General features: G+C 40.2%; 1 protein-coding gene across 1 annotated transcript in view; it reads left to right on the top strand.

The window, feature by feature from the left end:
- Positions 1–26,023, top strand: part of Spata16 (spermatogenesis associated 16) — a 273,026-nt gene that overhangs the window by 104,834 nt on the left and 142,169 nt on the right. Inside the window, exon 3 of the mRNA XM_052178788.1 lies at positions 1,644–1,733. Within this exon, the coding sequence (XP_052034748.1) occupies positions 1,644–1,733 (90 nt within the window). The remainder of the gene's footprint in view (positions 1–1,643; positions 1,734–26,023) is intronic.

Here is a 26,023-nt window from a genome sequence, read left to right as displayed (position 1 = left end):
TGGCTGAATAGTACTCCATTGTGTAAATATACCACATTTTCTGTATCCATTCCTCCACTGAGGGACATCTGGGTTCTTTCCAGCTTCTGGCTATTATAAATAAGGCTGCTATGAATATAGTGGAGCATGTGTCCTTATTGCATGCTGGGGAATCCTCTGGGTATATGCCCAGGAGAGGTATAACAGGGTCCTCCGGAAGTGTCATGCCCAGTTTTCTTAGGAACCGCCAGACTGATTTCCATAGTGGTTGTACCATCTTACAATCCCACCAGCAGTGAAGGAGTGTTCCTCTTTCTCCACATCCTCATCCTCACCAACAACTGCTGTCTCCTGAGTTTTTAATCTTAGCCATTCTGACTGGTGTAAGGTGAAATCTCAGGGTTGTTTTGATTTGCATTTCCCTAATGACTAATGATGTTGAGCATTTCTTAAGGTGCTTCTTGGCAATCCGAATTTCTTCAGGTGAAAATTCTTTGTTTAGATCTGTACCCCATTTTTAATAGGGTTATTTGGTTCCCTGGGGTCTAAGTTGAATGACACTCTGCACATATCATTTTGTGAGCACAAGCAATGACTTTGTGGAGTATTTACTTAGCTGCAGAATCACTGGGTCAAAGGGTATTTGTAAATCTAACCATATAACAAATTACTATATAATAAATTTTGTTGAACAGGTTTTCAGTGGCTTGTAAAAGTAGATGACTGCTTCATTGATATTCTTTGTATTTATTGTGTGAAGTATGATATTTGTGGGGGGCATACATGTGCAACTGGAGGTAAGAGAACAATTTTGTGGCATTAGTTCTCTCCTAATGTTATATGGAATTTAGGGACTCAACTCAGGGGAATAAGGTTTGCCTTGCAAGTGCTCTAGTGTTCAATCTTACTGCCCATTCTATACATGCTTAATAAAGGTCCCATTGGTTATGTGTTATACTTCCTACATTTGATTTCCTTGTAGGGAGTATATAGTAAATATTATCTATTTCTTAGCTATCTATGAGCTTGGTGATTTTATTCTCTTGTTTTCAGTTTTCTATTAGATTGATAATGTGCTGGTTATCAATACTTTCTTTCAGCATTCTCTCTTTTGCCAGGGATACTAACTTTGTAGTATTCTTTCAATCATTGAAATTATTTTAACTTAATTGCCACAGATGTTATGCAGTCTTTATCCTAACCTAATGTAACTACTGATTCTATTCATCCTCAGCATCTCTTTTGTTGTGCAGTTTTTTAAGTTAGCTATACATCAATTCTAAAATAAATAAGATATTTTGAATAAAAAAATCTTAAGGCATACCATAAATGGTCTATGATGGACAACTGGTTTATTGTCATAAGCAAATCAAACAGCACCATGTGGCACATACAGTGTAAGTTAGGTATGTTTGCTTTATCATTACCACATCTGTAAAAATAAATTCAGTGCTGCCAAGTTGCTTTTATGATGCAAACTTAATTTGTTTTTCAATCACACTGGTTTGTTTGTCATCTCTGACAAACCACAGAAGATATCTCATTCATTAGTTTCTTTTCAGATGATATCGGAAATTGAATACATGTGATTACATTCCTATACACTTCTGGTAATTGTCCCTTAAGGATCTAATGGCATGTCTATTTCCTTTCTCTTCTTACAGGAGTATTGTTTTAAACCCGGCCTATTTCCGAAACCATCTTCGTCAAGCAGCCGTGTTTAGATGTCTGGAGAGATACTCAGAAGCTGCCCGGTATGTTTGTTACAACTTTGTGAAGATTTATTTAAAGTTAAATTAATTTTACCCTCAGATTCTGGTAATAGCACAAGAAGACATTCCATTTCTCTCATGGAATATGATTTTACCCGAATTATTGTCTTATAAATGTCAAGCCAACAATTATTGAGTATCTTTTTCTTTAATTAAAGCTATTTTATGTTCATAGCTCTTAGCAAAATTCAAACTTTCCAGCCATGAGGTCATTAGTGATGATGGGAAGACTTCCATAGATATTAGAAATGAACTTGACCTCAGAAGTCTCCAGGATGTTCTTCTGACTGTAATGACACAGTTCTGTGACTTGAGCTGTGGAGATGAAGTCAAATCATGAGGGAAGGACTCCAGCAAGCCAAAAGTCCATGTCTAAAGAGATGGCGTCTGATGGGTAGCTGAGGATCGTGAGGGCTGTTGTCTCAGACCTCACTATTTGAAAGGAAGTCAAGTGAAGCAGTAGCTAGTGTTCTCAGCCCCAGAACTTATATTTTTGGCAAAAAATTATAAGAGTCACATAGCAGCTTACATATCTATCCTGATGTCATAGGCAAGGTTGTTTATCTTCCAGGGTCAAATTCAACACACTGATTTATTCTCTGACCAGTTTCCTCAAGTAACTTCCCTTTTCTCCTACAGAAGCCTACTGTTTTATATGACCATTTCCAGGAATTCGGTGGTTAAAAACATATGGGCAGTTTTTAGAATTTCTCCAATCACAACTCCCAAGGTCAAATATACAGGACTAATCTTTGGGTGACTATTGTCTCTAGGACATACATAAATCTTTATATATTAATTTTTCTCTAAGGGGTGAGTAAAATGATTCCATGGCATTGACATTGTGGTAAGTCCACTTGTCTAATATGGGTCCAGATATTGGTAGAAGTTCATTCACAAGGACTGTGAACTGTGAACACCATGAGGATGCTCAAAGGAACAGTGGAGTTGGCACTAACTGCTCGTGCTTTGTTGTCACACAGTACAACGCTTTACTTGTGTGTCATGATCCACCTTGGAATATGAAAACATTTGTATCACTCTCTTCACACTCCCATTTCCATTGCTATCATGCCCAGCCACACACCATGGACAGGAAATGCCTTGGTTTCCTTGGCAATTATAACCTTCCGTATAAAGTATCAGCCATGCTTGCCAGGACTACCTACCACAGGAGTAAAGATGAACTAACAGCCTAGACTTGTTCTATGTATCTGCTTAGACATTGACTCCATAATATAAACCAGTACATGCAGCATTCATAGTTATCAGCAAGTCTCTTCAAGATTTGATAGAGGGCTAATATCCAAGATATACAAAGAACTCAAGAAGTTTGACTCCAGAGAACCAAATAACCCTATTTAAAAATGGGGGAACAGAACTAAAAAGAGAATTCTCAGCTGAGGAATACTGAATGTCTGAGAAGCACCTAAAGAAATGTCAACATCCTTAGTCATCAGGGAAATACGAATCAAAACAACCCTGAGATTCCACCTCATACCAGTCAGAATGGCTAAGATAAAATACTTAAGAGACAGCAGATGCTGGAGAAAGAGGAACACTCCTCCATTGCTGGTGGGATTGCAAGTTGGTACAAGCACTCTGGAAATCAGTCTGGTGGGTCTTCAGAAAATTGGACCCAGCTATACCACTGCTGGGCATATACCCAGAGGATGCTCCAAGATGCAGTAAGGACACAGGAATGACTACAGAAAATGTGGTGCATTTACACAATGGAGTACTACTCAGCTATTAAAAACAATGAATTCATGAAATTCTCAAGCAAGTGGATGGAACTTGAGAATATCCTCTTAAATGAGGTGACTCAGTCACAAAGGAACAAACATGGTATGTACTCACTGATAAGTAGATATTAGCCGAAAAGTTTGGAATACCCAAGATTCAGTTCACAGGCCTAAGAAGAAGGAAGACCAAAAGTGGATGCTTCCGTGCATTTTTAGAAAGGTGAACAAAATACTCACAGGAGGAAATATGGAGACAAAGTGTGAAGCAGAGACTGCAGAAAAGGCCATCCAGAGACTGCCCCACCTGGGGATCCATCCCATAGACAGCACCCAAACCTGGGCCTTATGGTGGATGCCGGGAAGTGTTTGCTCATGGAAGCCTGATATGGCTTCTCCTAGGAGGCTCTGCTAGAGCCTGACAAAACAGAGGTGGAAACTCGCAGCCAACCACTGGACTGAGTTCTCGGGTCCCCGATGGAGGAGTTGGAGAAGGGACTGAAGGAGCTGAGGGGATTTGCAGCCCCATGAAGGGAGCAACAGTGTCAACTGGACAGACCCCCTGGAGCTCGTGAGGATTGGACTACCAGCCAAAGAGTACACATGGAGGGACCCATGGTGCTGGCCACATATGTGGCAGAGGGTGGCCTTGTTGGACATCAATGGGAGGAGAGGCCCTTGGTCCTGAGGGTGTTCTATTCCCCAGTGTAGGGAAAAGGTAGGGCAAGAGGACAGGAGTGGGTGGGGGGAGCACCCTCGTAGAGGCAGGGGGCAGGGGAATGGGATGGGGGTTGTCAAAGGGGAGACCTGGAAAAAGGAAAACATTTGAAGTGTAAATAAAGAACATATCCAATCAAGAAAAAAGAAAAAGAAAAAACAATGGCCGAAAATCCCCTGGCAGAGTACTGCTTAAAGATACTTTTTTTATTTAAAAAAAAAAAAAAAAAAAAGACGAAGAAGATTGGGTACTTTGCTTCATGAATTACATGCACACAGTGCTGAACTAATCTGTAAAGCCAACACACCAACACTCCTGTAGTGTCAAGTAATCATGTTTCTGGGCTTGGCAGCCACCAATCAAATAAAAACCAATGTTTATTATGTGAAATAGTCAAGATAAATTCTAATTCTCAATAATTGTATTGCTTAGCCCAATTTTTGTCAAAATGTAGTATATTCAGCGAGTCCTTGGACGCTGAATAGCTGAGGCAGTCTAAGTCTGTCCACCTTTCTGAGTAAGGGACACAGCATTTGGAATGGCTGTATTTGTGTGTTTATGTATGGGTCTTCTTTTCTGATTCTTGATTTATTTTATGCCTACCACGTTGTGTTTGTTACTATAGCCCTGCACTATAATTGAGATCAGATATTGGAATCCCTTTGACATTACTCTTTCTGCTTAAAATTGCTTTGGCTGTTAGGATTTTGTGCTTCCAAATGACATTTATGATTTTTCCCTGGCTCTATGAAATATCTCGTTGGAAATTTGATGGGAGTTAACCTTTAGTCTATGGGTTTCTTTTGATAATTAATATAGTCATTCTCCCAATATTAATTCTGACTGCCATGAGTGTGGGAGGTCCTTTGGTCTTTTGTCTTCTTAATCTTTTCAGCCTTAAAGTTTTCATTGTAAAAGTCTTTTACGCTCAGGTTAGGATTATTTATAGGTTGTTGCCCTCTCCCTAGTCTTTGTTGGAGTAGGGGGAGTCTTTTAGTTACCTTTGTAGGTTTTTTTTAAAGCTATAGTAAATTTTTTTTCCTTATTTCTCAGTAAGTTAATTTCTGGCATAGAGAAAAGCTCCTAGTATGTGAATTTTAATTTTGTGTCTTAACTACTTTATTGAAAGCATTTGTGTAGCATGCAAGTTTTCTGATGGAGTCTTTACTGTCTGATATATAGGACCCGGTCTCTGAGAGAATACTTTGATTTCTTCCTTTCCTATTTATATTCCTCTCATTTCCTTGTCTTATCTTCCTGTTCTAGCTCAGTGTTCTAGAAATGCATTGAAGAAGGATGGAGAGAGAGAGAGAGAGAGAGAGAGAGAGAGAGAGAGAGAGAGAGAGAGAGAGTGCGAGCGAGCACTCTTATCTAAACTTGACTTTAGAAGAAATGCTTTCAGGTTGCTTTTCCTATTTAGCATAATGTTGCCTCTGATTGTTTTCATGTGTGCCCTTTAACTTACTGAGATATATTCCTTTGATTTATATGTTCTTTAGGGACTTTTGTTGTGATGGAATATTGAAGTTTATCAAATGCATTTTCTGTATCTATTATGGATATATTATGATTTCCACCTTTGAATCCATTTCTGTGGCTATTGTATTTACTTAATTGTATATTTCAACCTATTCCTGCATTCTGAAGCCTACCTTATCATGGAAGGTGTTTTTTTTTCATGTCTTTGCGAATTTGGTGTGTAATAATCTTCTTAAGTTTGGCATCAATATTCATTGGGGAATAATAGTTCCTTCTTGCGTGTATCTTTATTCAGTTTGATCTCAGGATAATGCTACTTTCATAGGGTGACTTCAGTCATAGTTTATTTTTCTGTTTTGTGGAACAGCTTGGGGATTCTTATCATTAGGCATTACTTAAAAGTTTGATAGACTTTGTCAGTGAGTTTATCCAGCCCTAGGCATTTTCTTTCTTTTTTTTAATTTATTGATATATTTATTTACATTTCAAATGATTTCCCCTTTTCTGGACCCCCACTTCCCGAAAGTCCCATCATTATTACTGTTGATTTAACTGTTTGCATGTTGTGAGTCTGTAAGGAGTTATGTCTCCTTAATTTAATTTGTAAGCAGTATGTATGTAGAGAATTATTTACTTTTTCTATATCTTCCAGTTTTTAATAAAGATTTTCAAAATATTCCTAATTATCCCATGAATTTAGATGAAATATTAAAGATAATAACCACCCTTCTTATCCTTAATTTTATTAATCTGGGTTTTCTCATATCCAACACCCTTTCATCATAAAAGTTTGTAAAACACTAGAAATAGAAGGAACTTATCCCAACATAACAAATGCTGTGTCTGACAGACCTACCTAAGATGGTCAACATTATATCAAGGAGAGAGAAACCCAAATCATTTGTACCCAAATCAAAATACAAAACCTGAGTGTCCGTATTTCTTAGTTTAGATTTTACTGCTGAGAACAGACAGCATGACCAAGGCAACTATTATGAGGACAACATTTATTTGGGGCTGGCTTACAGGCTTAAAGGTCAGTCCATTATCATCAAGGCAGGAACACGGCAGCATCCAGGCAGGAATGGTGCAGGAGGAGCTGGGAGTTCTGAATCTTCATCTGAAGGCTACTAGTGGAATACTGACTTCCAGACAGTTAGGATGAGGGTCTTAACGCCCACACCTACAGTGGCCCACCTACTCCAACAAGGCCACACATACTCCAGACAGGGCCACACCTTCTAATAGTGCCACTCCCTGGGCAGAACATATACAAACCATCACACCATTTTCTCTATGATTACTCAACATTGGGCTTGAAGTGTTAGATACAACAGTAATACAAAAGAAGAATTGAAAAGGATATAACCAGAAGGAAAAGCATCAAAGTATGTCTGTTTATAGATGGCCTGATGCTACACAAAAGATTCCCTAAAGGCTGCCTGAAAACTCTTACCTCTGTTAAAAAACTGTCAGCAATGTGATGGTATACAAAAATCAATATACAAAAATCACCAACCTTCATGTATACAATAACAAACATACTGTAAAAGAAATCAAGGCCTCAAAACACAAATGAATACTTTGGAATAAACCTAATCAAGGAAGCAAAAGACCCTTCACGAGGAGAACTTGAAATCAGTGAAGAAAGTCAGTAAAGAACAGAACATATAGGTGGCAGTGCCGCCAGATTACAGGGGTTAATATTATGGAAACAGCTATGTTTCCAAAAGCAATCTAGATCCAGTACAATATCATCCAAACTGCAAAGCCCTTCTCTAAAGGAATAGAAGTCTTAAAATTCATGTTGAAACCTAAAAGGCCCCAGAGTTAAAACAATGCTAAGTAGATGATGACAACATCAGCAACCCAGTTTTGGAAAAAATGCTAAAATATACATTCTTTCCAACAAACGGCTCTGGGAAAACTGGACATGCACATGTGGAAAAATAAAAGTAGATCCCAATTGCTCGCCTTATATAAAGAATCAATTCTAGATGGACCAGAGACCTCGCTGTAACAGCCTGAAACTCTGAAATGTTAGAGGAACGAATGGGGAGAGTGCATTAGGATGTGGGGAAGAACTCTGAACAGATGCAGGTCACTCGACTGTGACACCAACACCCGGCAAATGGGATTCTCGAAACAGCCAAGCTTCTGAAGGTCTAAGGCCACAGTTAACTCAAGGAAAGGACAGCAGAAAACCTGTGCTAACAGTATGCATGACGTCCCCGTTAGTGTCTGAACTAACAAATACACAAATAACTAAAACAGCTAAACAAGAAATTCACCGCAGAATAAGTGAGCTAATTGATGAACAGGCAATGCAATGAAATGAAATACAACGAATAAAATAAGAAACTGTTCAACATCCTGAGCATCCAAGAGATGCAAATCAGACCTGCACTGTGGTTCCATCTCTCCCATCGGAATGGCAGAAAAACTACAGACGGGGGTAGGGCTGGGAATCAAGGGTACTGTTGTATACACTGGTCAGAATGTACACAAACCAGCACTGTGGACGTCTGTATGGTGCTTTCTCAACAAGTTAAAATTGTCCCAGCTATTTAAGCCAGAATAGCTGAGTATTTACCCAAAAGAAGCTGAGTCACCAAATCAGAAAAGTCCATGTTTTCCACAGCACCATTCACAAGAACTAACTTAGGGAACACAGCTCCAGTGCAACAACAGCAGAATGGATGAACAAAATATGCACATATGCACAGTGGAACGTCTCAGCTCCCCAAAAAGAAGCCATTTTCAGGAAAGTAGATTCACTGAAGACAAGCATCGTGAGCCCATCTCAAGCAGGCACGTGCTGTATCTGTTCCCTCATCTGTGGTTCCTAGATTGTAGGTGAATATAAGACACCATGTGTGTAATGTTACATGAGAATAGAAGCAAAACTATCCTGGGGAATAATTGGAACCCCGTGGGAAGAAGCAGAAACAGCAGAGGTGAGCGTAGGTGGGCACGCATGCTCAGTATGTAGCAGGTACATGTGTGAAAATGGGTTTACATAATACAGCACCGTGTAAAATGAATATACACAGTAAGAAAGTTAAGTCTGTCTTATAACTTTAAAAGAATGCCAAGAAAAAAGGATCTGATGTGAGAGCAGCTGTATCTGAGGTCTTCAGAAATCTGAGGTTGTCAGTCACGTGCATGGGGAGAGGTGGGTTGAACTTGTGCACTCTCATCTCCGCTGTAGCTTTTGCCCATGTCAGGCAAATGTCTAATGACACCAGAGCTGGCTTTCCTTTAGTGTCTTCCTTGTTTGCGTGGCATGGGCCTCTTCTGGCCACACTTAGCTTTGCAATCTGAGCAAATTCTCATATCCTTCTGACACACCATCAAGGTGGCCCGCATGCGTGTTGGGAATGAGAAGCAACAACATGAGGGTGTGTACAGCCAGAGGACCTGCTTTCTGTTTTCTGTTTTCAAGACGACCTGACGTTTGGTTTCCACATCAGAGGGCTGTAATTTTGAATGTCAAATAGAGCATCTGACCTTCAGAATCTTGGATCCTTCAGCAGATGGCAGAAGAAAATTGGCTCCAGAAGTTGGTTTGCTCAGATTGGAGCTTTTTGCTTTGTGGGGCTATCATCAGGTGAAGAGGTCTGCCCTCTCCACTCAGGCAGGGTTGCTGTGCCTTTGTGTCCCTTCACCTGAGGTGACTGAGCTTCCTGGCATCTGAACCTCCTGTCAGAGTGCGGCCTTCTTCCTACTACACTGCAACTGTCCTCTACCACGTCACACAGAATGGCAGGCCGGGACTTCCCCTGCTCCTGAAGACCAGCATCCAGAGAAGATGCTGTCTCACCCAAACTGCCACTCGTTTGTGAGGCTTGTGAGACCAGGGTTGGTCCCGAGGGTGGCCTGCCAGGGTCTTTATCAGGACTACCTGGCTGATGTTTTGTATGGTGTTGGTTTCCCTTCCCCCACCAGGGAGCTAGCTCTCTGCTAAATGCCCTGTTTTCAGTGTGTCTCCTTTCTCTCCACACCTTTCAGGACCATCACAGCCTCTGGTCATTTCCCAAGCTCTTCCCCTCTTACGTAGAGACACTGCCCATTGGTTTTCTTTTGATGTTAGTTGTTTTTTCTCACTTTGACTCTTCTTCGAGGGATTACACAGCAACAGCTTCTAAGCCTCCATCTTACCCAGAACTCCTGTTTTTAACTTTAGAGGCTTCTCACTATTCCAAAAGTTGAAGTCATCAGTCACTGTTCTTAGGATTGTTTCTCAGTTTATGGAGAGTGACCACACTTATGTGTTTAATGGATATCTTTTCACTTCTTACAGATTCAGCAACAACTCATACTTAGTAGGACATTTTTTTCTGCTTAAACCCATGGTGCTAGGGCAGGTGAGGCCTGGGGAGCCACTACTTCAGATTCCACTACAATAAAAACTATGGGAGAGAAAAACTAATAAAGTCTGGAGTCTGGAGTCTGGACTTTCTTCACCTCTGTCTGTAGGATTGCTTTACATTTGCCAGAACAGAAAATAAAGTAACTCTTAGTTAGTAAATGTATTTATAAACCTGACCACTTGGCATCAAAAAACCCCCTGCATCTTCTGATGGATTGAACAAGAGTCCCCAGGAGGCAAGACTTGCAGCCAGAGTTACCCCTATGCTCTAGTTTTAAATGTATACTGAAATTCCAAGTGCACAGAGTTCAGTTCAGAAACTTAAGTTAACTATGATCTGGCCTACTCATCATTTACAATGCTTTCTTTTTATTATATTTGTGACTGAGTGTATGTATCTCTCTCTCTCTCTCTCTCTCTCTCTCTCTCTCTCTCTGTGTGTGTGTGTGTGTGTGTGTGTGTGTGTGTGTGTGTGTGTTTGTGTGTGTTGGGGGGGTGTCGGAATGTGTACATGTTCATATGTGTATACCACAGTATTCATGGTCTAAGAACAGCTTTCAGAAATTAGTTCTCATCTTCCCCCATGTGGCTTCCAGTGGTGGAACTCATGTTGTCAGGCTTGGCAGCAAGTGCCTTTACTTGGTAAGCCTTCTCACTGGGCCCTCAATGCTTGTGTCTGATACGTGCTGTATTGTGAAGAAACAGACTGACAGACAGGCGATCCCAAACTGTCTTATCCTCACCCTTTCAAAGGTGTCCTTACCAAAGCACTGGATCTCAGAGCGGTTGTATATTACAGTGAATTTAGGGATAAAACTATAACAAATAGATAAATGGTATAAAATGATATCAGTTGTTACTATACTAGAGTCTTCCTCCTGCCCACTTCTCAGCTTTGACCTCTGCCCTTTGCCCTCTTGCCTCCTGACACTATTTTTTCTTGAATCCCCCCTCATGACCACTCTGCCTTCTCACTACTGCTCGAGTGCCAATGACACGTGGGAGCTTGCCCCTGGAAACTTCATAGCTAATGCAGCATCTTGGAGTCTTGAAAGTGTAACTGTAGGGACCATACTAAGAGGTCTGGAGCATGAGAGCTATGCATGACTAAACAGACACCATTATCGAATGCCCAGCTTAGGAATGGAGGCAGGGTGTGCCTGCTGAAGGTGAATTTGCTCTATTTCCTTCCACCACATCTGAGAATGGATGTGTTCTCTTGCCCTTAAGCCTTCCACGAGAAGGCCATTGGCATCTGCTCAGGCAGCCTCAGGACCACAAGAAATAAACCTCTATTCTCCACCTAATGTATTCTCTAGTTACTCTGCCAAACAGCATAAAATCGGCCGAGCCGCTGAGCGTACACCGTTACGCGTTTCAGGCCTCTGGCCTCTTTCTCCAGCCTCCCTCTTTTGTCGGTGTTTGCCCTGTGGAGATCAGCATCATCCTGCATGTAAGCTTTGTCTTCTGTTCTCAATGGATCTCCACAGAACCAGCACCATTCCCCTGCAAGCCTTGTGAGCCGTTCTCCATGGACCGTTTGCAGTCAGCCGTCCTCACTGCTGGTTGCCTGGTTTTTGATTGATTAGTGATTACAGCTGCTTTTCTTTTTTGTTTTGACACTAAGTTGGAGACAATTCAGAGTTCTTTAATGTTCTAGAAATCTGGTCTATAGAGAAGTGCACAACAGTACCTTGAAAAGGCAAATGCACTAACATTGAGTTTCCTAGGAATCAATGATCACGTGTACCTAAAATATGACCCATTAGCATATCAATATTTCAGTGAAGCGCAACATTTTATGTATGGAATAACTATGGGCATCAAGAGACCTCAGAGACATTCCTGTTTGGCTAAGCAATAGCTTCTTTCACTTACAACACTTGAGGTTGTGTTCCACCACGGCTTCTTTATTGAGAAGCTGGGCCATAGATGTTCCTACAAGCAGAGGCCAGTGGGTTTTATGAGACCAAGCAAGCATGTGAGCATTTGTTTGAGGGTTTTACTCCTGTTTCTTCTCGTTCATTCCTTTTCCGGTTGATCCTGTTGGAAGTAATGCATATATAAATCACCGTCTGCCGAGGAGTGATTTAAAAATAAAGTGATGTGTTGAGGAACCTAGCGATTTGAAACAGCGACTACAGACAGGCAGTCACTCCAGAGCAGGTTCATAACAGAGCAGGAACAGGCTTTCTCAGTTTGTTGGTGTCGAGGAACTCTGTGATTTTAAATGAGATCATTATGTATCTTGCAAAGGAAGATTCTGACAGGTAGACTCCAGACGAGTGATTCTGAAGAGATGATAGCAGTGTTGGGAGTTTATTGGCACCCAGTTTGGATTCAATTAGAAGTGTAAAACCCTATTCATTTAAAAGGCGTCAGGTTTTTAAAGGTAAAATCAATTCTTCTATACGCAGATGACTAGGTTGAAGAAAGTCTCTGGGCTAGTTTTTGTTTCGACACTTTATCCACCTATCACTTTCCTGAGGCCACTCTGCCATTGACAGAGAGACTGTGTGTGGTCCTGCATTTGTCACATGAAACATGTAGGAGGGCCATTTGTTGAGAGATGGCAGTGATAATTCACTCCACTGTTGGGTGACTTTCACATGTATAGGTATCACAAAGTTGTATTAATCCTCACTTTTATGTGCTGACAAAATGCCCTGCACGCTCTATGACTCTAAGCCAACCATTAGTAAAGACCAAGTTCGTCATAGGTCATGGCCTTGGTTAAACCATCACAGTTGATGATAGTGTCACCTGAGCAGTAGAGGTGCCGTGGGCACAGTTTCAGAGGGCAGCGTCAAGGTTAAAAGAGTCAAGCTTCAGGCTCATAACTCATGCCTTCTCCTAAGGACTGAAGATTACAGAACCTGGGGACTTGGAGAGATGGTGCTCAATAGACAAGAGTGTCTGCTGCTCCAGCCAAGAACCTGGGTTCAGTTTGCAGAACCCAAGTCAAGCAGTTCACAACCATCTGCAACCTCGGCTCTGAGGAATCCAACATTGCTGCTTTCATGGACACTCTTGTGTGCAGACCCACACAGAGACACATAATTAAAAATAAAAATGTGAAAAATAAAGTTTACATAATTGTAGCTATCTAATAGTATAGTAAAAGTGTTGCTGTTAGAATCGCAGATAAAGAAAAGCAAGCTGACTTCATTTGGGCTGTACTGGCTACCTTCGTGTGTCAACTTGACACAGGCTGGAGTTATCACAGAGAAAGGAGCTTCAGTTGGGGGAGTGCCTCCATGAGATCCAGCTGTGGGGCATTTTCTCAATTAGTGATCAGGTGGGGAGGGCCCCTTGTGGGTGGTTCCACCTTTGGGCTGGTGCTCTTGGGTTCTATAAGAGAGCAGGCTGAGCAAGCCAGGGGAAGCAAGCCAGTAAGAAACATCCCTCCATGGCCTCTGCATCAGCTCCTGCTTCCTGACCTGCTTGAGTTCCAGTCCTGACTTCCTTTAGTGATGAACAGCTGTGTGGAAGTGTAAGCTCAATAAACCCTTTCCTCCCCAACTTGCTTCTTGGTCATGATGTTTGTGCAGGAATAGAAACCCTGACTAAGACAGGGCTTTTCAGATATGTTCCAAATTGTAAGTAAATGACTACAGACATTCATCATCTTTTCTATAATTTTTTCAGAGTGTCATTAAGAGTCATTTTATTTCTACTTTAAAAAAGTAATGTTTGGGTTTATTCTGGGTCACTGGGTTATCTAATCTCAGATTCTTGGTCGCCCAAGTAGTGTCAGGTATGGGCTCCATTTCATGGAGTGGGCCTTAACTCAAATCAGGTATTGGTTGGTTAGTCAGTCCCATGACTCTTATTGTGTTATCACATCTTGTAGGCAGGGAACCATTGTAAGTTGTAATTTGTATCTGGGTTGGTGTTCACATTAAAAAATATTTTTTAAAAACTCTGGCTGATGGTATGGTCATTGATTAGAGAAAAACAAACACTTTGCACTAATGCTTACAGTCATGACAGTAGTAATAACAGGCTCTGAATCTGTGTTTACTGTCAAACATTACTAAATCAATCAATTTATGAATATAAAGTTCATGGACTGGTATGGTACCTGCAAATGTTAGTCTATACAACAGCAGAGTTCAGAGAAATTTTTCCTGGTGTAAATCTAGTCTTGCATTTTAAAACAATAAAAACTGTTTTTAAAACTGGTTAGAGTGTAGAAAAATGGCCCAGTCTGGAAAGTGTCCACTGTGTAAGAACTAGGGACTGAGTTTAGATCCCAAGAATCTACATTAAAAAGCCAGACACAGGGATGGCAAAATCTTAGCAGGTAAAGATGGTTTTATCCATGTCTGATGATCTGAGTCCAATCTCAGGAACCCATGTGGTGAAAAGAGAGAACCAACCCCAAAAGTTGTCCTCTAACCTCTATATGCACGCCATGACATGTACACACACTCACACACACAAGTAAATAAATGTAAATGTTTAAAAAGTCAGGCACAACATGTAACCCTAGCACCGGGGGCAGGGGTCACAGAGACAGGTAGATCCTTGAAGTTCATTGGTCAGGCCAATGTCAATGAACTCCAGGTTCAATAAGAGACTGTCTCAAAAAGTAGGGTACAGAGTGGGTGATAGAGGAAGACAGCTGATGTCACCCTTTGCTGTTGTCCTTGCTGTATTCACTTGCATACACATGTGAGCACACAGCCACATGGTCACATATATACATCCCATGAAAAAGCAATGGGTGGAGGCAGTGAAAAGGGAAAAAGTAAGGCCCCCATTCTTTATATTTCAAATGCCTGGTGACTGTGATCTCCTTTATTAAGATGTCCATGTGAACCCAAATCTTCTAAAAATAGCAGAATGGGATGTAGAGAGCCAAATATAGCAATGTTTAACCAAAGTGGATGAGACTAAAATCTGGGAAGCTGTGTGGTGCATTGGATGGCAATCTGTGGGTGCTAACAGTATTACAGACAGAGCTAGACTACCATGCTTTGTTCCATAGCCTGGCAATGATAACCACATCTATGATACAGATGATTATGAAAACTAAGTGAAATAACTTATATCAAGCATCTAACACAATACTTAGCCCATCATAATACACTCTCAAGTTAAATAGGCTATTATTGTTTTTGCTGTTACTAAAAATTAGAGATCTTGGGGCTGGAGAGATGGCTCTGTGGTTAAGAGCTCTTCTAGAGGACCCAGGTTCAGTTCCCAGCCCCCACGTGGTAGCTCACAGCCACCTGATATTCTGGTTGTAGGGAATTTGCCCTCTTCTGATTTCCACAGGCACTAGGCATGCACTTGTGCAGATAGAACACCCATACACAACACATAAAAATAAGCATTATTAAGTAATAGCTCTTTGAAGACATAGGAAGCTACCTCAGGGGCCAGTGGGGCTGGAGAGATGGCTCAGTGGTTAAGAACACTGGCTACTCTTATAAAGGACAAGAAATCTACTTGTAAATCCAGCTTCTGGGGATCTTACAACATTTTCTGGACTCTGTACACACACAAACACACACACACACACACACACACAGAGAGAGAGAGAGAGAGAGAGAGAGAGAGATGTTTGAAGAGACTGAGTTTCTACACTGCAAAGCTGAAGTGTGCCCAGCAATCACTAAGCTTTGCTGCTCCCGACTATTAAATACAGTCTTGCTCTCAGAATGGATGTCTTCAGGAGCCCACTGGTGCACAAACATCAAGAAGGCAAGGTGCTGGTTGGTTTAAGAAATTGGCAAGGCCAAACTTAACCTATTGTGAGATTTTTAGGTGTATGAATATAGCAAGAATTATAGCATCCTCTTTGATTTTGAGTGATATTTCATATATTCCTGCTGGTCACTAAAATATTGGACTCTCCCAAGCTGGCGACAAAAAAATTTCAAAGAATTAGAGGATTTAGGTTAGCTGGTCATGGCTCCAATTCCCTATTTTCCTTTTGCGTCATTACAGTCAAAACACAAAGATGCCTTAACCACTATTTAGGTTAGAAATCATAGCAGCACAGTCTGCAGCACCAACCGATATTTCCAGCCTTTTTTTTTTTTTTTTTTTTGATACTGGCATCAGCTCATCAAACTATTATGCACATAAATTAACCTTGATTCTACTAATTATGAAAATTGCTTATAAAACAAAAGCTCCGTTTCTGGTTCTATGTGCTAAGAAATGATCTACCCTAGAGAATTGTAGTAGAGGCAAAAAAGAATGTGCTCCACTCCCAGAGCTAGAAATGACCTTGGGCAAGGTAGTTCATCTTTTAACTTTCAGTTTCCTCAGCCATAAAGGGAAATGGGGGCCAGGGGGAGGGAACTGAGCCACACTAGCTAGGGATATGGCTCAGTCAGTACAGTGCCTGCCAAGTAAGCAGAGGACCTGAGTTCACATCCCCAACACCTGTATAAAAGCCAGATGTAGCAACACATCTGTAGTCCCAGCACTGGGGACAGAGACAGGAGAAGCTCTGGGCTTGCTAGCCAGCAGGTCTACATGAATTAGGAATTAGCGAACTCCAGCCTTGGTAGCAGATGAGCTCCTGACTTGTCTCAAAAATATAAGACTGAAATGGGTCAGCAAAAAATACCCGACATACCTCTGGCATTCAGTCACACATGTGTATTCACACATAAACACATAAGAACACAAATTATTATAATACTGAGAATTAAATGGAATAATGACTATAGCAAAACAGACTGTGCCTGTAACATAGTATGCCCTCAGTGAGTGATTTCTGTGGTTCTGATTATGCTCAACTTTAGAGACAGATGTCCAAACCCTGACACCCTGCACCCAACTCCACAGCTCCCCGTCAGTTTATGAGTGTTTCCATGACTGTCATCTATGATCCTCTATTCTGCCAAACTTCATGTCCATTTCTTTGCATACGTTACCTTCATTCCTCTTAACTGCAAAAAAGTCATTTTCTAGACTTTATTGGTGAGGAAAGAGTCTGTAGAGTTTGAAGAATATGTTACATCCCATTGCTGATGAGTGGCAAGTCTGAAATCTGAGCTTAACTGTTTGTCACTGGTGGACCCCAGCAGGAAAGCGTGCAGCTCCTACCATCCGTCTGTGCGCTTGGTATTCAGTGACTCTGAAGCACTGCTCTCTCCTCGTCCTCAATTTTATCTTATTAATTACTGATGAACATTTTTAATATTTTACACCATATTTTAATACAGTTCTCACTTAATCATATTTCTTCTATGAAATTCCCATTTTTAAATGTTTATTAGGGTTTTTTTTTTTTTTTTTTTTTTGTCTTTTTATCATCGAACCTGAGGATTCTGGTGAACTCTGGATAGCTAACAATTTATAGAAACATTTATTGTAGGCAACTTCTTCCAATTTATCAAAGATATTCTTTATTGTACCTTTTGATGAGGATCAGTCTAAGGTTTCAACATCGAATTCGATGAAACTCCTTTATGCTTTTCACTGCTTGGGCTCTGAGAGAACCCGCCCTACTTAGCTTTCTATTGCTGCGATCAACACCTTGATCAAAAGTAACTTGGGAAGAAAGAGTTAACTTCAGCTCACAGCTTACCGTCCATCATAAACGGAAGTCGGAACAGGAACTCCAGGCAGGAACCTGGAAGCAGGAAATGAAGCAGAAGCCATGGGAGATTGCTGCTGCTTACTGATTTGTTCCCCGTGGCTTGCTCAGCCTGTTTTCTTTCCTTTTTTTTTTAAAGGACAAAGGCTTGTTTCATTTTAATGCCTGATCCGTGTGAGGCCACAGCCAGGCCACTATGAGCAGACAGGAGAGAAGCTTTATTTCTTGATCTGTTCCTCCTTGGATAGATTGCTGATGAGCTCCTCCTTCTTGGCCTGGAGGCACCCTCCCGGCGCTTCCCTGCTTCCTTGGTCTTAGGCCCTCAAGCCTCGGCCTCATCAGCCAGTAGCTTCTTGTGTGCCTTGTCTGTCTCCAGTTTGCTGAAATCGCCAATGCCAACTCCGGTCAGCCTGCTTTCTTATACAACTTAAGATCACCTTCCCAAGGGTAAGGAAGGCACTGCCCACAGTAAACTGGGACCTCCCACATCAATCTCTAGTCAAGAAAATGCCCCACACACTTACCTGCAGGCTAATAAGAAAGAGACAGTTCCCTAATTGGATAACTCCAAGTTGTATCAAATTGAAAGAAAAAAAAAAAGACAAAAAAAAAAACAAAACAAAAAATAACCAGATGTATCCATGCTATATAGTTGGATCCTTAGGACCCACAGAATGGAAAGAAAGAACCAACTCCTGAAAGATGTCCTCTAATCTCCAAACATGTGTTCTGATACTGCATATGCCCATACACATAGATAAATAAAAGTAAAAAAAAAAATGTTTCCCTTTGCTTCTGAAGGTTTGACTAAAGGGTATAATAATTTAATTTCCTATAAGATGAGACATATATACCTTCTCCAAGAATTGATCACCTTGGCATGATCTCCCTGAATTCTTTTACTATTCATCTTCCCAATTAGCTCTGTCAGTATCAGTTTTCTGTATATGATACCCTGATTTCTGATCTCTATTTGGCTTATACATTTATTCATCTATTGCATTGCCAAGACCACAGTATCCAAAATAGAATGGTTTTATGGTATGTCTTGATAGCTGGTAAAACAAAATAATCTTCCCAACCATTTTTTTCCAAGAATGCCTTGTCTGTTTTGACCTTTTCCTCTTCCATGTGTGCTGTAGAAACTATCAGACCTGCCAAGCAAGAATGCTCACAGCTCTGTCTAGAAATTCTCAAGTAAGATTTGATGTGGTTTTCCAATATCCAAGGCCAATACTGGCACGAACCCCCAACAGTTCCTTTGAAACATTCTCCTAACTCTTTCACTGACCCTGTTACTTCTGAAGGAAACATTACTGTGATGGGCTCTAATCCTCATTTTGTTCAGGCATTGTCGGCCTTCCCCTGGTTGTATGCCAAATTAAAACACAGTTACCAAACATCTAGGGGTTAACAGTATTTTTAGGGAAAACAAAAACACCAGCTTCAATATTGTTTACCAGATCCTCTTGTCTGCTTCCATATGGAGATTTTTTTTATGCCTAGTAGACCCAGGATGGAAGCAAAAGCAATGTGCAAGAGTCACAGCTGAAGCAATTGAGTTTCAAACTAAATATCGATGATATCAGATAATAACTCTTGGAATTCAATGAACACCCATAATCCAATGGTAATATAAAAACATTTTAATAACTAAGTATACAGAGCATAAAGAAAAACATTTCCTTACAGAAGAATGCCAGTTAATAAGTGTAGAAAGAATGAGGGGAAATCAATGTGAGCAAACACCACAGTAATAATTGTTGTGGGCAAGTTTCACTAATGGACTCCTGCTTTCCAGTCCAGTATGGAAGGAACTTAGAAGTCACCACTCCATGGTAATAACAAAGACAATCTTAATGAACCAAAAAAAAAAAAACCAAAACAAAACAAAAAACAAAAAACAAAAAACAAAAAAACCAATGTGCCTTCTTAAATCAATCAGGGACACAAAGTCACAGGAAATGAGCTCATTTAACTAGCAGTAGAGCATTCTTAGCCGGGGCTACCCTTAGAAGATGTTGTGCACTCAAACTCCAACCTGCTGTGGGTTTGACAGAGCCTTATGTGTGCAGCATAAATGCACACATTACCTGTAGTCTTCCTGTTATGCCCAAGGTGAAGGAGGGGTCAGGGCAATCAACAACTAAGAAACAACTGGTGATGTTCACAGTCCATCTGCATGGGCTGTTGTTATAAGATGGAGATGTCCAAGGACAGTAGAGAGCTTCCTCCCACAGCCTGCCAGTGCTCCTGTGAAGGCACACCTACAACTGTTCCTTGTGCCCGGTGCATCACAGTGACTGCTTAGAATAGTTTACAGAGAGCAAATATGCCAATCAGAATCAGATATGATAGGAATATTGGAATTATTGGACCAGGAAGGATATTAACTGTGAGTAATATACAGGGGCCTTCATACAGATAGCAGGCAGCCTGGTGGAGCAGATCAATAGTATAAACAGAGGCATTAACGTTCTAGGAAAGGCTCAAAAAGAAGTGATGATCAAAACCACTGTGACAAGACTGAAGAACACTCATAAAAGACATGACCTGGCTAGAAAAATAATTTCTTAGATTACAAATATGGCAATATAAGCTTCCACACTTAAAAGTTAATTACTTTGAAAAGACTAAAGTCAAACTATATAGGTCTAGCCTTTGTTTGCTCTTTGGTTGGTGGTCCAGTCTCTGAGAGCCCCCAACGGTCCAGGTTAGTTGACTCTTGGTCTTCCTGTGGAGTTCCTGTCCCCTCCAGGTTCCTCAATCCTTCCCCTACCTCAGCCACAAGACTTCCCAAGCTCTGTCTAATGTTTGGCTGTGGGTCTGTGCATCTGTTTTGGCAAGCTGCTGGGTGGAACCTCTCAGAGAATCCTGTTCCCTTAACTGGGCCGCCTTGACTGACCTCGGTGGGAGAGTGCCTAGTCCTTCAGTGACTTGAGGTGCCCGGGTGAGTACCGAATGAGAAAGGTACCCAGGGAGCGACGGCCCCATTCTCAGAGATGAAGGGGAGGAGAGCATTGGATGGGAAGGGCTGTGGACATCGGGAGGAGAGGGAATGCTGCAATCAGAATATAAAGTGAGTAAGTAAATCAATGGAAAAAAGGAAAACAGGAAAAATCTGGGACAGAATATACTAGAACTGTCAGATATAAAGGGCAAAAAAATATGTGTAACAGGAATACTTGGTGGCAGGGAGGAAGGTATATAGCTTGAAATTGTTACAGGACAAAAAGGAACTGAATCTTCCCCCTTTAAACCCTTTCATGAAGATATTAACTCCAGTCCAAAGGACAGTTTCTCGTGAATTACTCACACCTCAGAAGGCCCCATCTCTTAATGCGACTGCGCTGGGAAAGGAAATATCAACACAAATTTTGGAGAGGCACAAGAATCCCACCAAGAGCCAACTAAAGATCATGTTTTCCACATACAAAGCACACTCATTGCAGTAGTGCCCAAAACTCCTCACTTACTAAAGCATCAACTGAAAAGTCTAACATCCAATATTTTATCTAAATGCTGTTCTATTAGGTAAGGTTAGGGCTCATGGAAGAGTTCTTTGTGAGACAAACTCCCCATCAGCTGAGAACTTGTGAAGCTGAACAAGTTAGAATACTTCCAAGGTGCAATGAGAATCCCAGCTTAAGATACACATTTCCCATTTTAAAGGAGAAAAATAAAACATAAAAAAGGCAAGCTTGGGTCTCAAATGATTCCACAACCCTAATGGACAGATTTTAAAACTTAAGGCCTCTGAAAAAATGTTTTTCCTCCCTGTCCCACTTTCTAGGCAGGCACGGAGTGGTGAAAGTTAGTTCCCTGTGTTCCAGACATAGGAACTCCAAAACCCAGGACAAGCGTATTATAGGGACTGTGAAAATCATAGAGTACGTCTGAAATCACATACTGGTGGCCCTTCAGTTCTGAAGTCGCAATGAAGTCATGTCCCCTTCGGCTCTGTTGGCCTTTGCCTTGGGTGAAGCTTCCAATGGTTTAAGCCTGTGACACTTCACTGTCTGGGTCTCAAGGCTTTTTGTGAAATCCTTTAGAACCAGGAAGTGGTCATCTTGTCCATGCAGCCCTCACACTCTTCACATCTGCGGGAGTGTCACCAAGTGGACGCACCAGGATTTACTCTATTCCGTCTGAAAGAGATGCCCATGACGTAGTTGAATCCATTTAGTCCTTACATAAAGAACTGAAGGTTGTTCTACTGGTGTATGGAATACTCCATTGAGCCCTAATCAAAATGACCTTTGTTGTTCTGATTTCTACCAATATTCTGTTCCCAGCTTCTTGGTTATTCTCTAACAACCTTGTAGCTTTCTCTACATCCTGCTCCCTCTGAATTCTCACCAGAATACACCTTTTATCATTTCCTCACACCTACCTCCAACACCCTCCAGGCTCCTCAGTTCCAGATAACCAATTCCAAATTCAACAATTTTTGTGGTATTTATGATAGCAGCTCTCCACTCCTATATTAACCCTGACCTGAATCTTCTTAGGTTCCTATAAAGAAATATTTTAGACTATGTAGTTTGTAAGGAAGGGGAACTGGCTCTTTGAAGTTCTAAAGGCAAAAAGACCAAGATAAGAAATGAAGACATGGTTAGCAAAGCCCTACCTATGACAGATGTTACCTATGGGCCCTGTGGGAGCAGACTGTACAAAACAAACTCACTAGTCCTTTCATGAGAATACTAGTCCTATACAAGAAGGCCAGGATCTCTTGAGTTAATGACTTTCTAAGAAGCCTCCTGGGATGATTGCATTGGGTTTAAATTTCAACATGAATCTTGGAAGAGCATAAACATTTAAGCTAGAGCATTTACCAACCTAGAATTATGTGCCTGTAAAATTATTCTGCAAAAGTGAAAAAATACAGTAAGAGAAACAAAAACTGACAAACTTGGTGCCAATAGATCTATATAAATGTAATAAAAAATGAATGTAATGAATGTAATGGAAAAATAATTGTTCAATTTTTTTCTAATTTTATTTTTTTAAGCTTGAGAACAAGATTATCAGAATTTCACAAGTCAAATCCCAGAGCAAGTGAGTTGTAAATTTCAATAGCTGCCCAGAGGGGAATGAGGAGATGGAGTGTGGGACGATGACATTCAGTTAAACGCAAGTGGATGTCAGTCATATGGAAAAAAGCTCTGGAGAAAAAGCAGAGCCTAAACATTAGGAAAAGCATGCTTAAAAAATTAGAAGGAACGGGAAGGAGAAGTAGAATGTGGCAAAGCTGTGCTCTGTACAAGGGTGTATCAGGGTTTCAGGGATTATGGGAAAGAAAACAAATTTATGTAAGTGGATGTGGCTTCCTGACAGGATGGTGCACCCTTGGCCAAGCCATTGACCTGCCTGACTGGATTAACTCTAAAGAGAAGAGGCAATCGTGTCTTCATGTAGAAGTTGGATCCAGTAGCAATGCATATAGTATTCCATTACTATAATATAATATACCCTTTGAAGAGGTACACCCAAAATCATTTAAAAGATGACTGGAAGTTGGAGAATAGACATAGTCTATTTTTTTAGTGAAAATCTAGATTTCCAGTTCAAAATCTGCTCACCAAAATAAAGTAACCTCTAGACTGGATCTTGAGTCCTGTGGCCCTACCCATCACCCAACACCATTTGTTGGCTTATTTAGTAGAAGAAACTAGAGCTCCCTACAAGCATTCCTAGCCAGAAAACTAAGGACCTTCATCCCTGGATTTTTGGAGGTGATATTTGTGCTAGTGAATAACAAATAACAGCTTGTCCAAAACAATAACAGCAATGTGCTCACTTATATGTGCTTACATAGGTGTCCTTGTGGTAAAGGAAATGAATGACATACACACTACAAGAACCAGAAGGGAGGGGCTTCCTACAAAACTACACACACTGTTCCTGAAGTAGCGTAGTTTTACTTAAAAGTGGACTTGGACTTGGACTTTCATTATAAATGAAAACATTATAAAGGTTACGGCTATCATTAAAGATGTTTATGCCTAAAAAGAGAATTCAGAATTATCAAAAATGTTCATTCGGTCAGAAGCAGGGCAGGAGAGTGCAAAAGACAGAAGCATGAATACAGAACAAGTGCGGTAAACAGGAAACTAACAAACACAATGGACATGTATTCCATTATATGAACAATCACTTTAAATATCAGTCCTCTAAATACTCTGGGACTGCCAGGATGGAGAAAAAAGACAAGATACACCTTTGCTGTCCGTAAAATTTCCACATAATGACAAAATTAAACATTTAAAAACAAAGGGACAGAAAGACATATATCATAATAATTAATCAAAAGGAAGCAAAGACATCTGAACTACTTTCAGTGGGAAAATCCTAGAAGAGTTTAATATAACTTTGAATAAAAAGATAGCATGTAATGATAAAGGAATCAATTCACTAAGAAGCTTTAACTTCCTTTAACATGTATGAACATATAGCACTATCAAAATATGTAAGGCAAGAACTAATAGGAACACAGTAAAAACAAAGATGAATCCATACTGTAGTTAGGTACTTCAACATCTCTGTGTTGAAGACCGAGAGCTCCAGCCAACAAAAATATTATTGGTAGGGAGGTAATGAACTCAGCATTAGTAGCACCTTCAATCAAGTGAACATAATCAACATCTATAAACTACTTTATTCAACAGTATAGATTAAACATTCTCCTCAAGCACCCATGAACCTTCATAGGACAGAATACAATGTGATCATAAGTTACAATTTGGTAAAATATTTTCAGATAAAGTCCCATATATTCCAGGCTAGCCTTGAACTTTCTATATAGCTAAGGATGACTTCAAACCTCTGACCTTCCTGTGACCTTTTGGGTACTAAGATTACAGATGGTGCCACCACATTGGGTTTACATGACCCAGAGCTTCATGCATGGTAGACAAATACGCTTACAAATGAGATATATCCACAACCCACACCTGAATAAATTTGAAATACTAAAAATTATATGAGGAATGTTTTTAAGCCATAGTGTTAATCTAGAAATTAATAACATAGCTAAAATATCACAAAATTAAAGATTATAAAACAGATTTCTAAATAACACGAGTCAAAATCTGAGCAAAAATTTTAAAATATTTTGCCTCAGTGAAAATGATAATTGACTAAGGTGTGTGGAATACAGTAAAAGAAGTGATTAGAGAGAAACGTAAAGCATTGAATAATAGTCATAGAGAAAAAAGGCATCCACCATCAACTATCTAATGTTCTATCTTATGAAACTAGAATAAAAGAGAGCAAATGAAATACAAATGGAGCAAAGGAGAAGAAATAAAAATTAAAGCATAAATCAATTAAATTGAAAATAGGAAGTCTGTAGAAAAAAGTTACAAAAGATAAATATAGCTTCTTTAAAAAGACTAGTAAAATTAATAAATATCTAGATGAGTAAGGCTAGAGAGATAAGAAACAAATGACTGTTGTCAGAAGTGAAGACATAACATCACTACAGCCACCATGGCCACCATTAACATTCTGCACTTCAAATCTGATGATCTAGATGATTTGGATTATCTTTTTATAAATCTGCCAAAAGTCATATAAAAAATAGTTCCCCAAATCCTGCATGTGTTAAAGATACCAAGCCAATATTATATCTCCAGACAGAAAGCACACAGCCAGCCGGGTTCACTGGTGAGCTTTATCAGATATTTAAGGAAGACATTACACCTATTGTTTATAGTCCGTTCCAGAAGATACAGTATAGTTCTTTCTAAATCATTTATGAAGCCAACATTACCCTAATAACAAAACTACTACAAGAAAGCTATAGGCCAATGGTACTCATTGACATAGATGCATAACTCTAAATAAACTATTACCAAATCCAACAAGCAGAATGGAGAAAGAACTGTATTTATGACCAAGTGGGATTAACTCAGGTAGGAAAGTCTAGTTCAGCACTTGAAAGGCAATTGATATAAGTGTTTCAGGAAGTAGACTACTCAGTAATCTCATTCAAGATAGTCTGAGAATGAAAGGACTTCTTTATAGGGTCGCCACAATGCCTGGGAGAGTAGAAGGGCTTGTCAACTCTCATGGAGAAGAGAACTAACTCCCACATGTTCTCCTCTGATGTGTGTGTGCACTGTGGCGTAAACGCATGTGTGTACATGTGCATACACACTTAGATAGATGATAGATTAGATAGACAGGCAGACAGATAGATAGACAGATAGATACATAGATATATAAATAGATACATAGATACATAGATAGATACATAGATGTATAAATGCATAGATTGGATGGATGGATAGATAGATGATAGATAGATAGATAGATAGATAGATAGATAGATAGATAGATAGATAGATAGATGATAGATAGACAGATAGATAGATAGATAGATAGATAGAT

This window comes from Apodemus sylvaticus, chromosome 4 (genome assembly GCF_947179515.1).
Source record: "Apodemus sylvaticus chromosome 4, mApoSyl1.1, whole genome shotgun sequence".
NCBI lineage: Eukaryota > Metazoa > Chordata > Mammalia > Rodentia > Muridae > Apodemus > Apodemus sylvaticus.
Note: the sequence above shows the minus strand (reverse complement) of the source record. Positions and strands in the feature narration are given on the sequence as shown.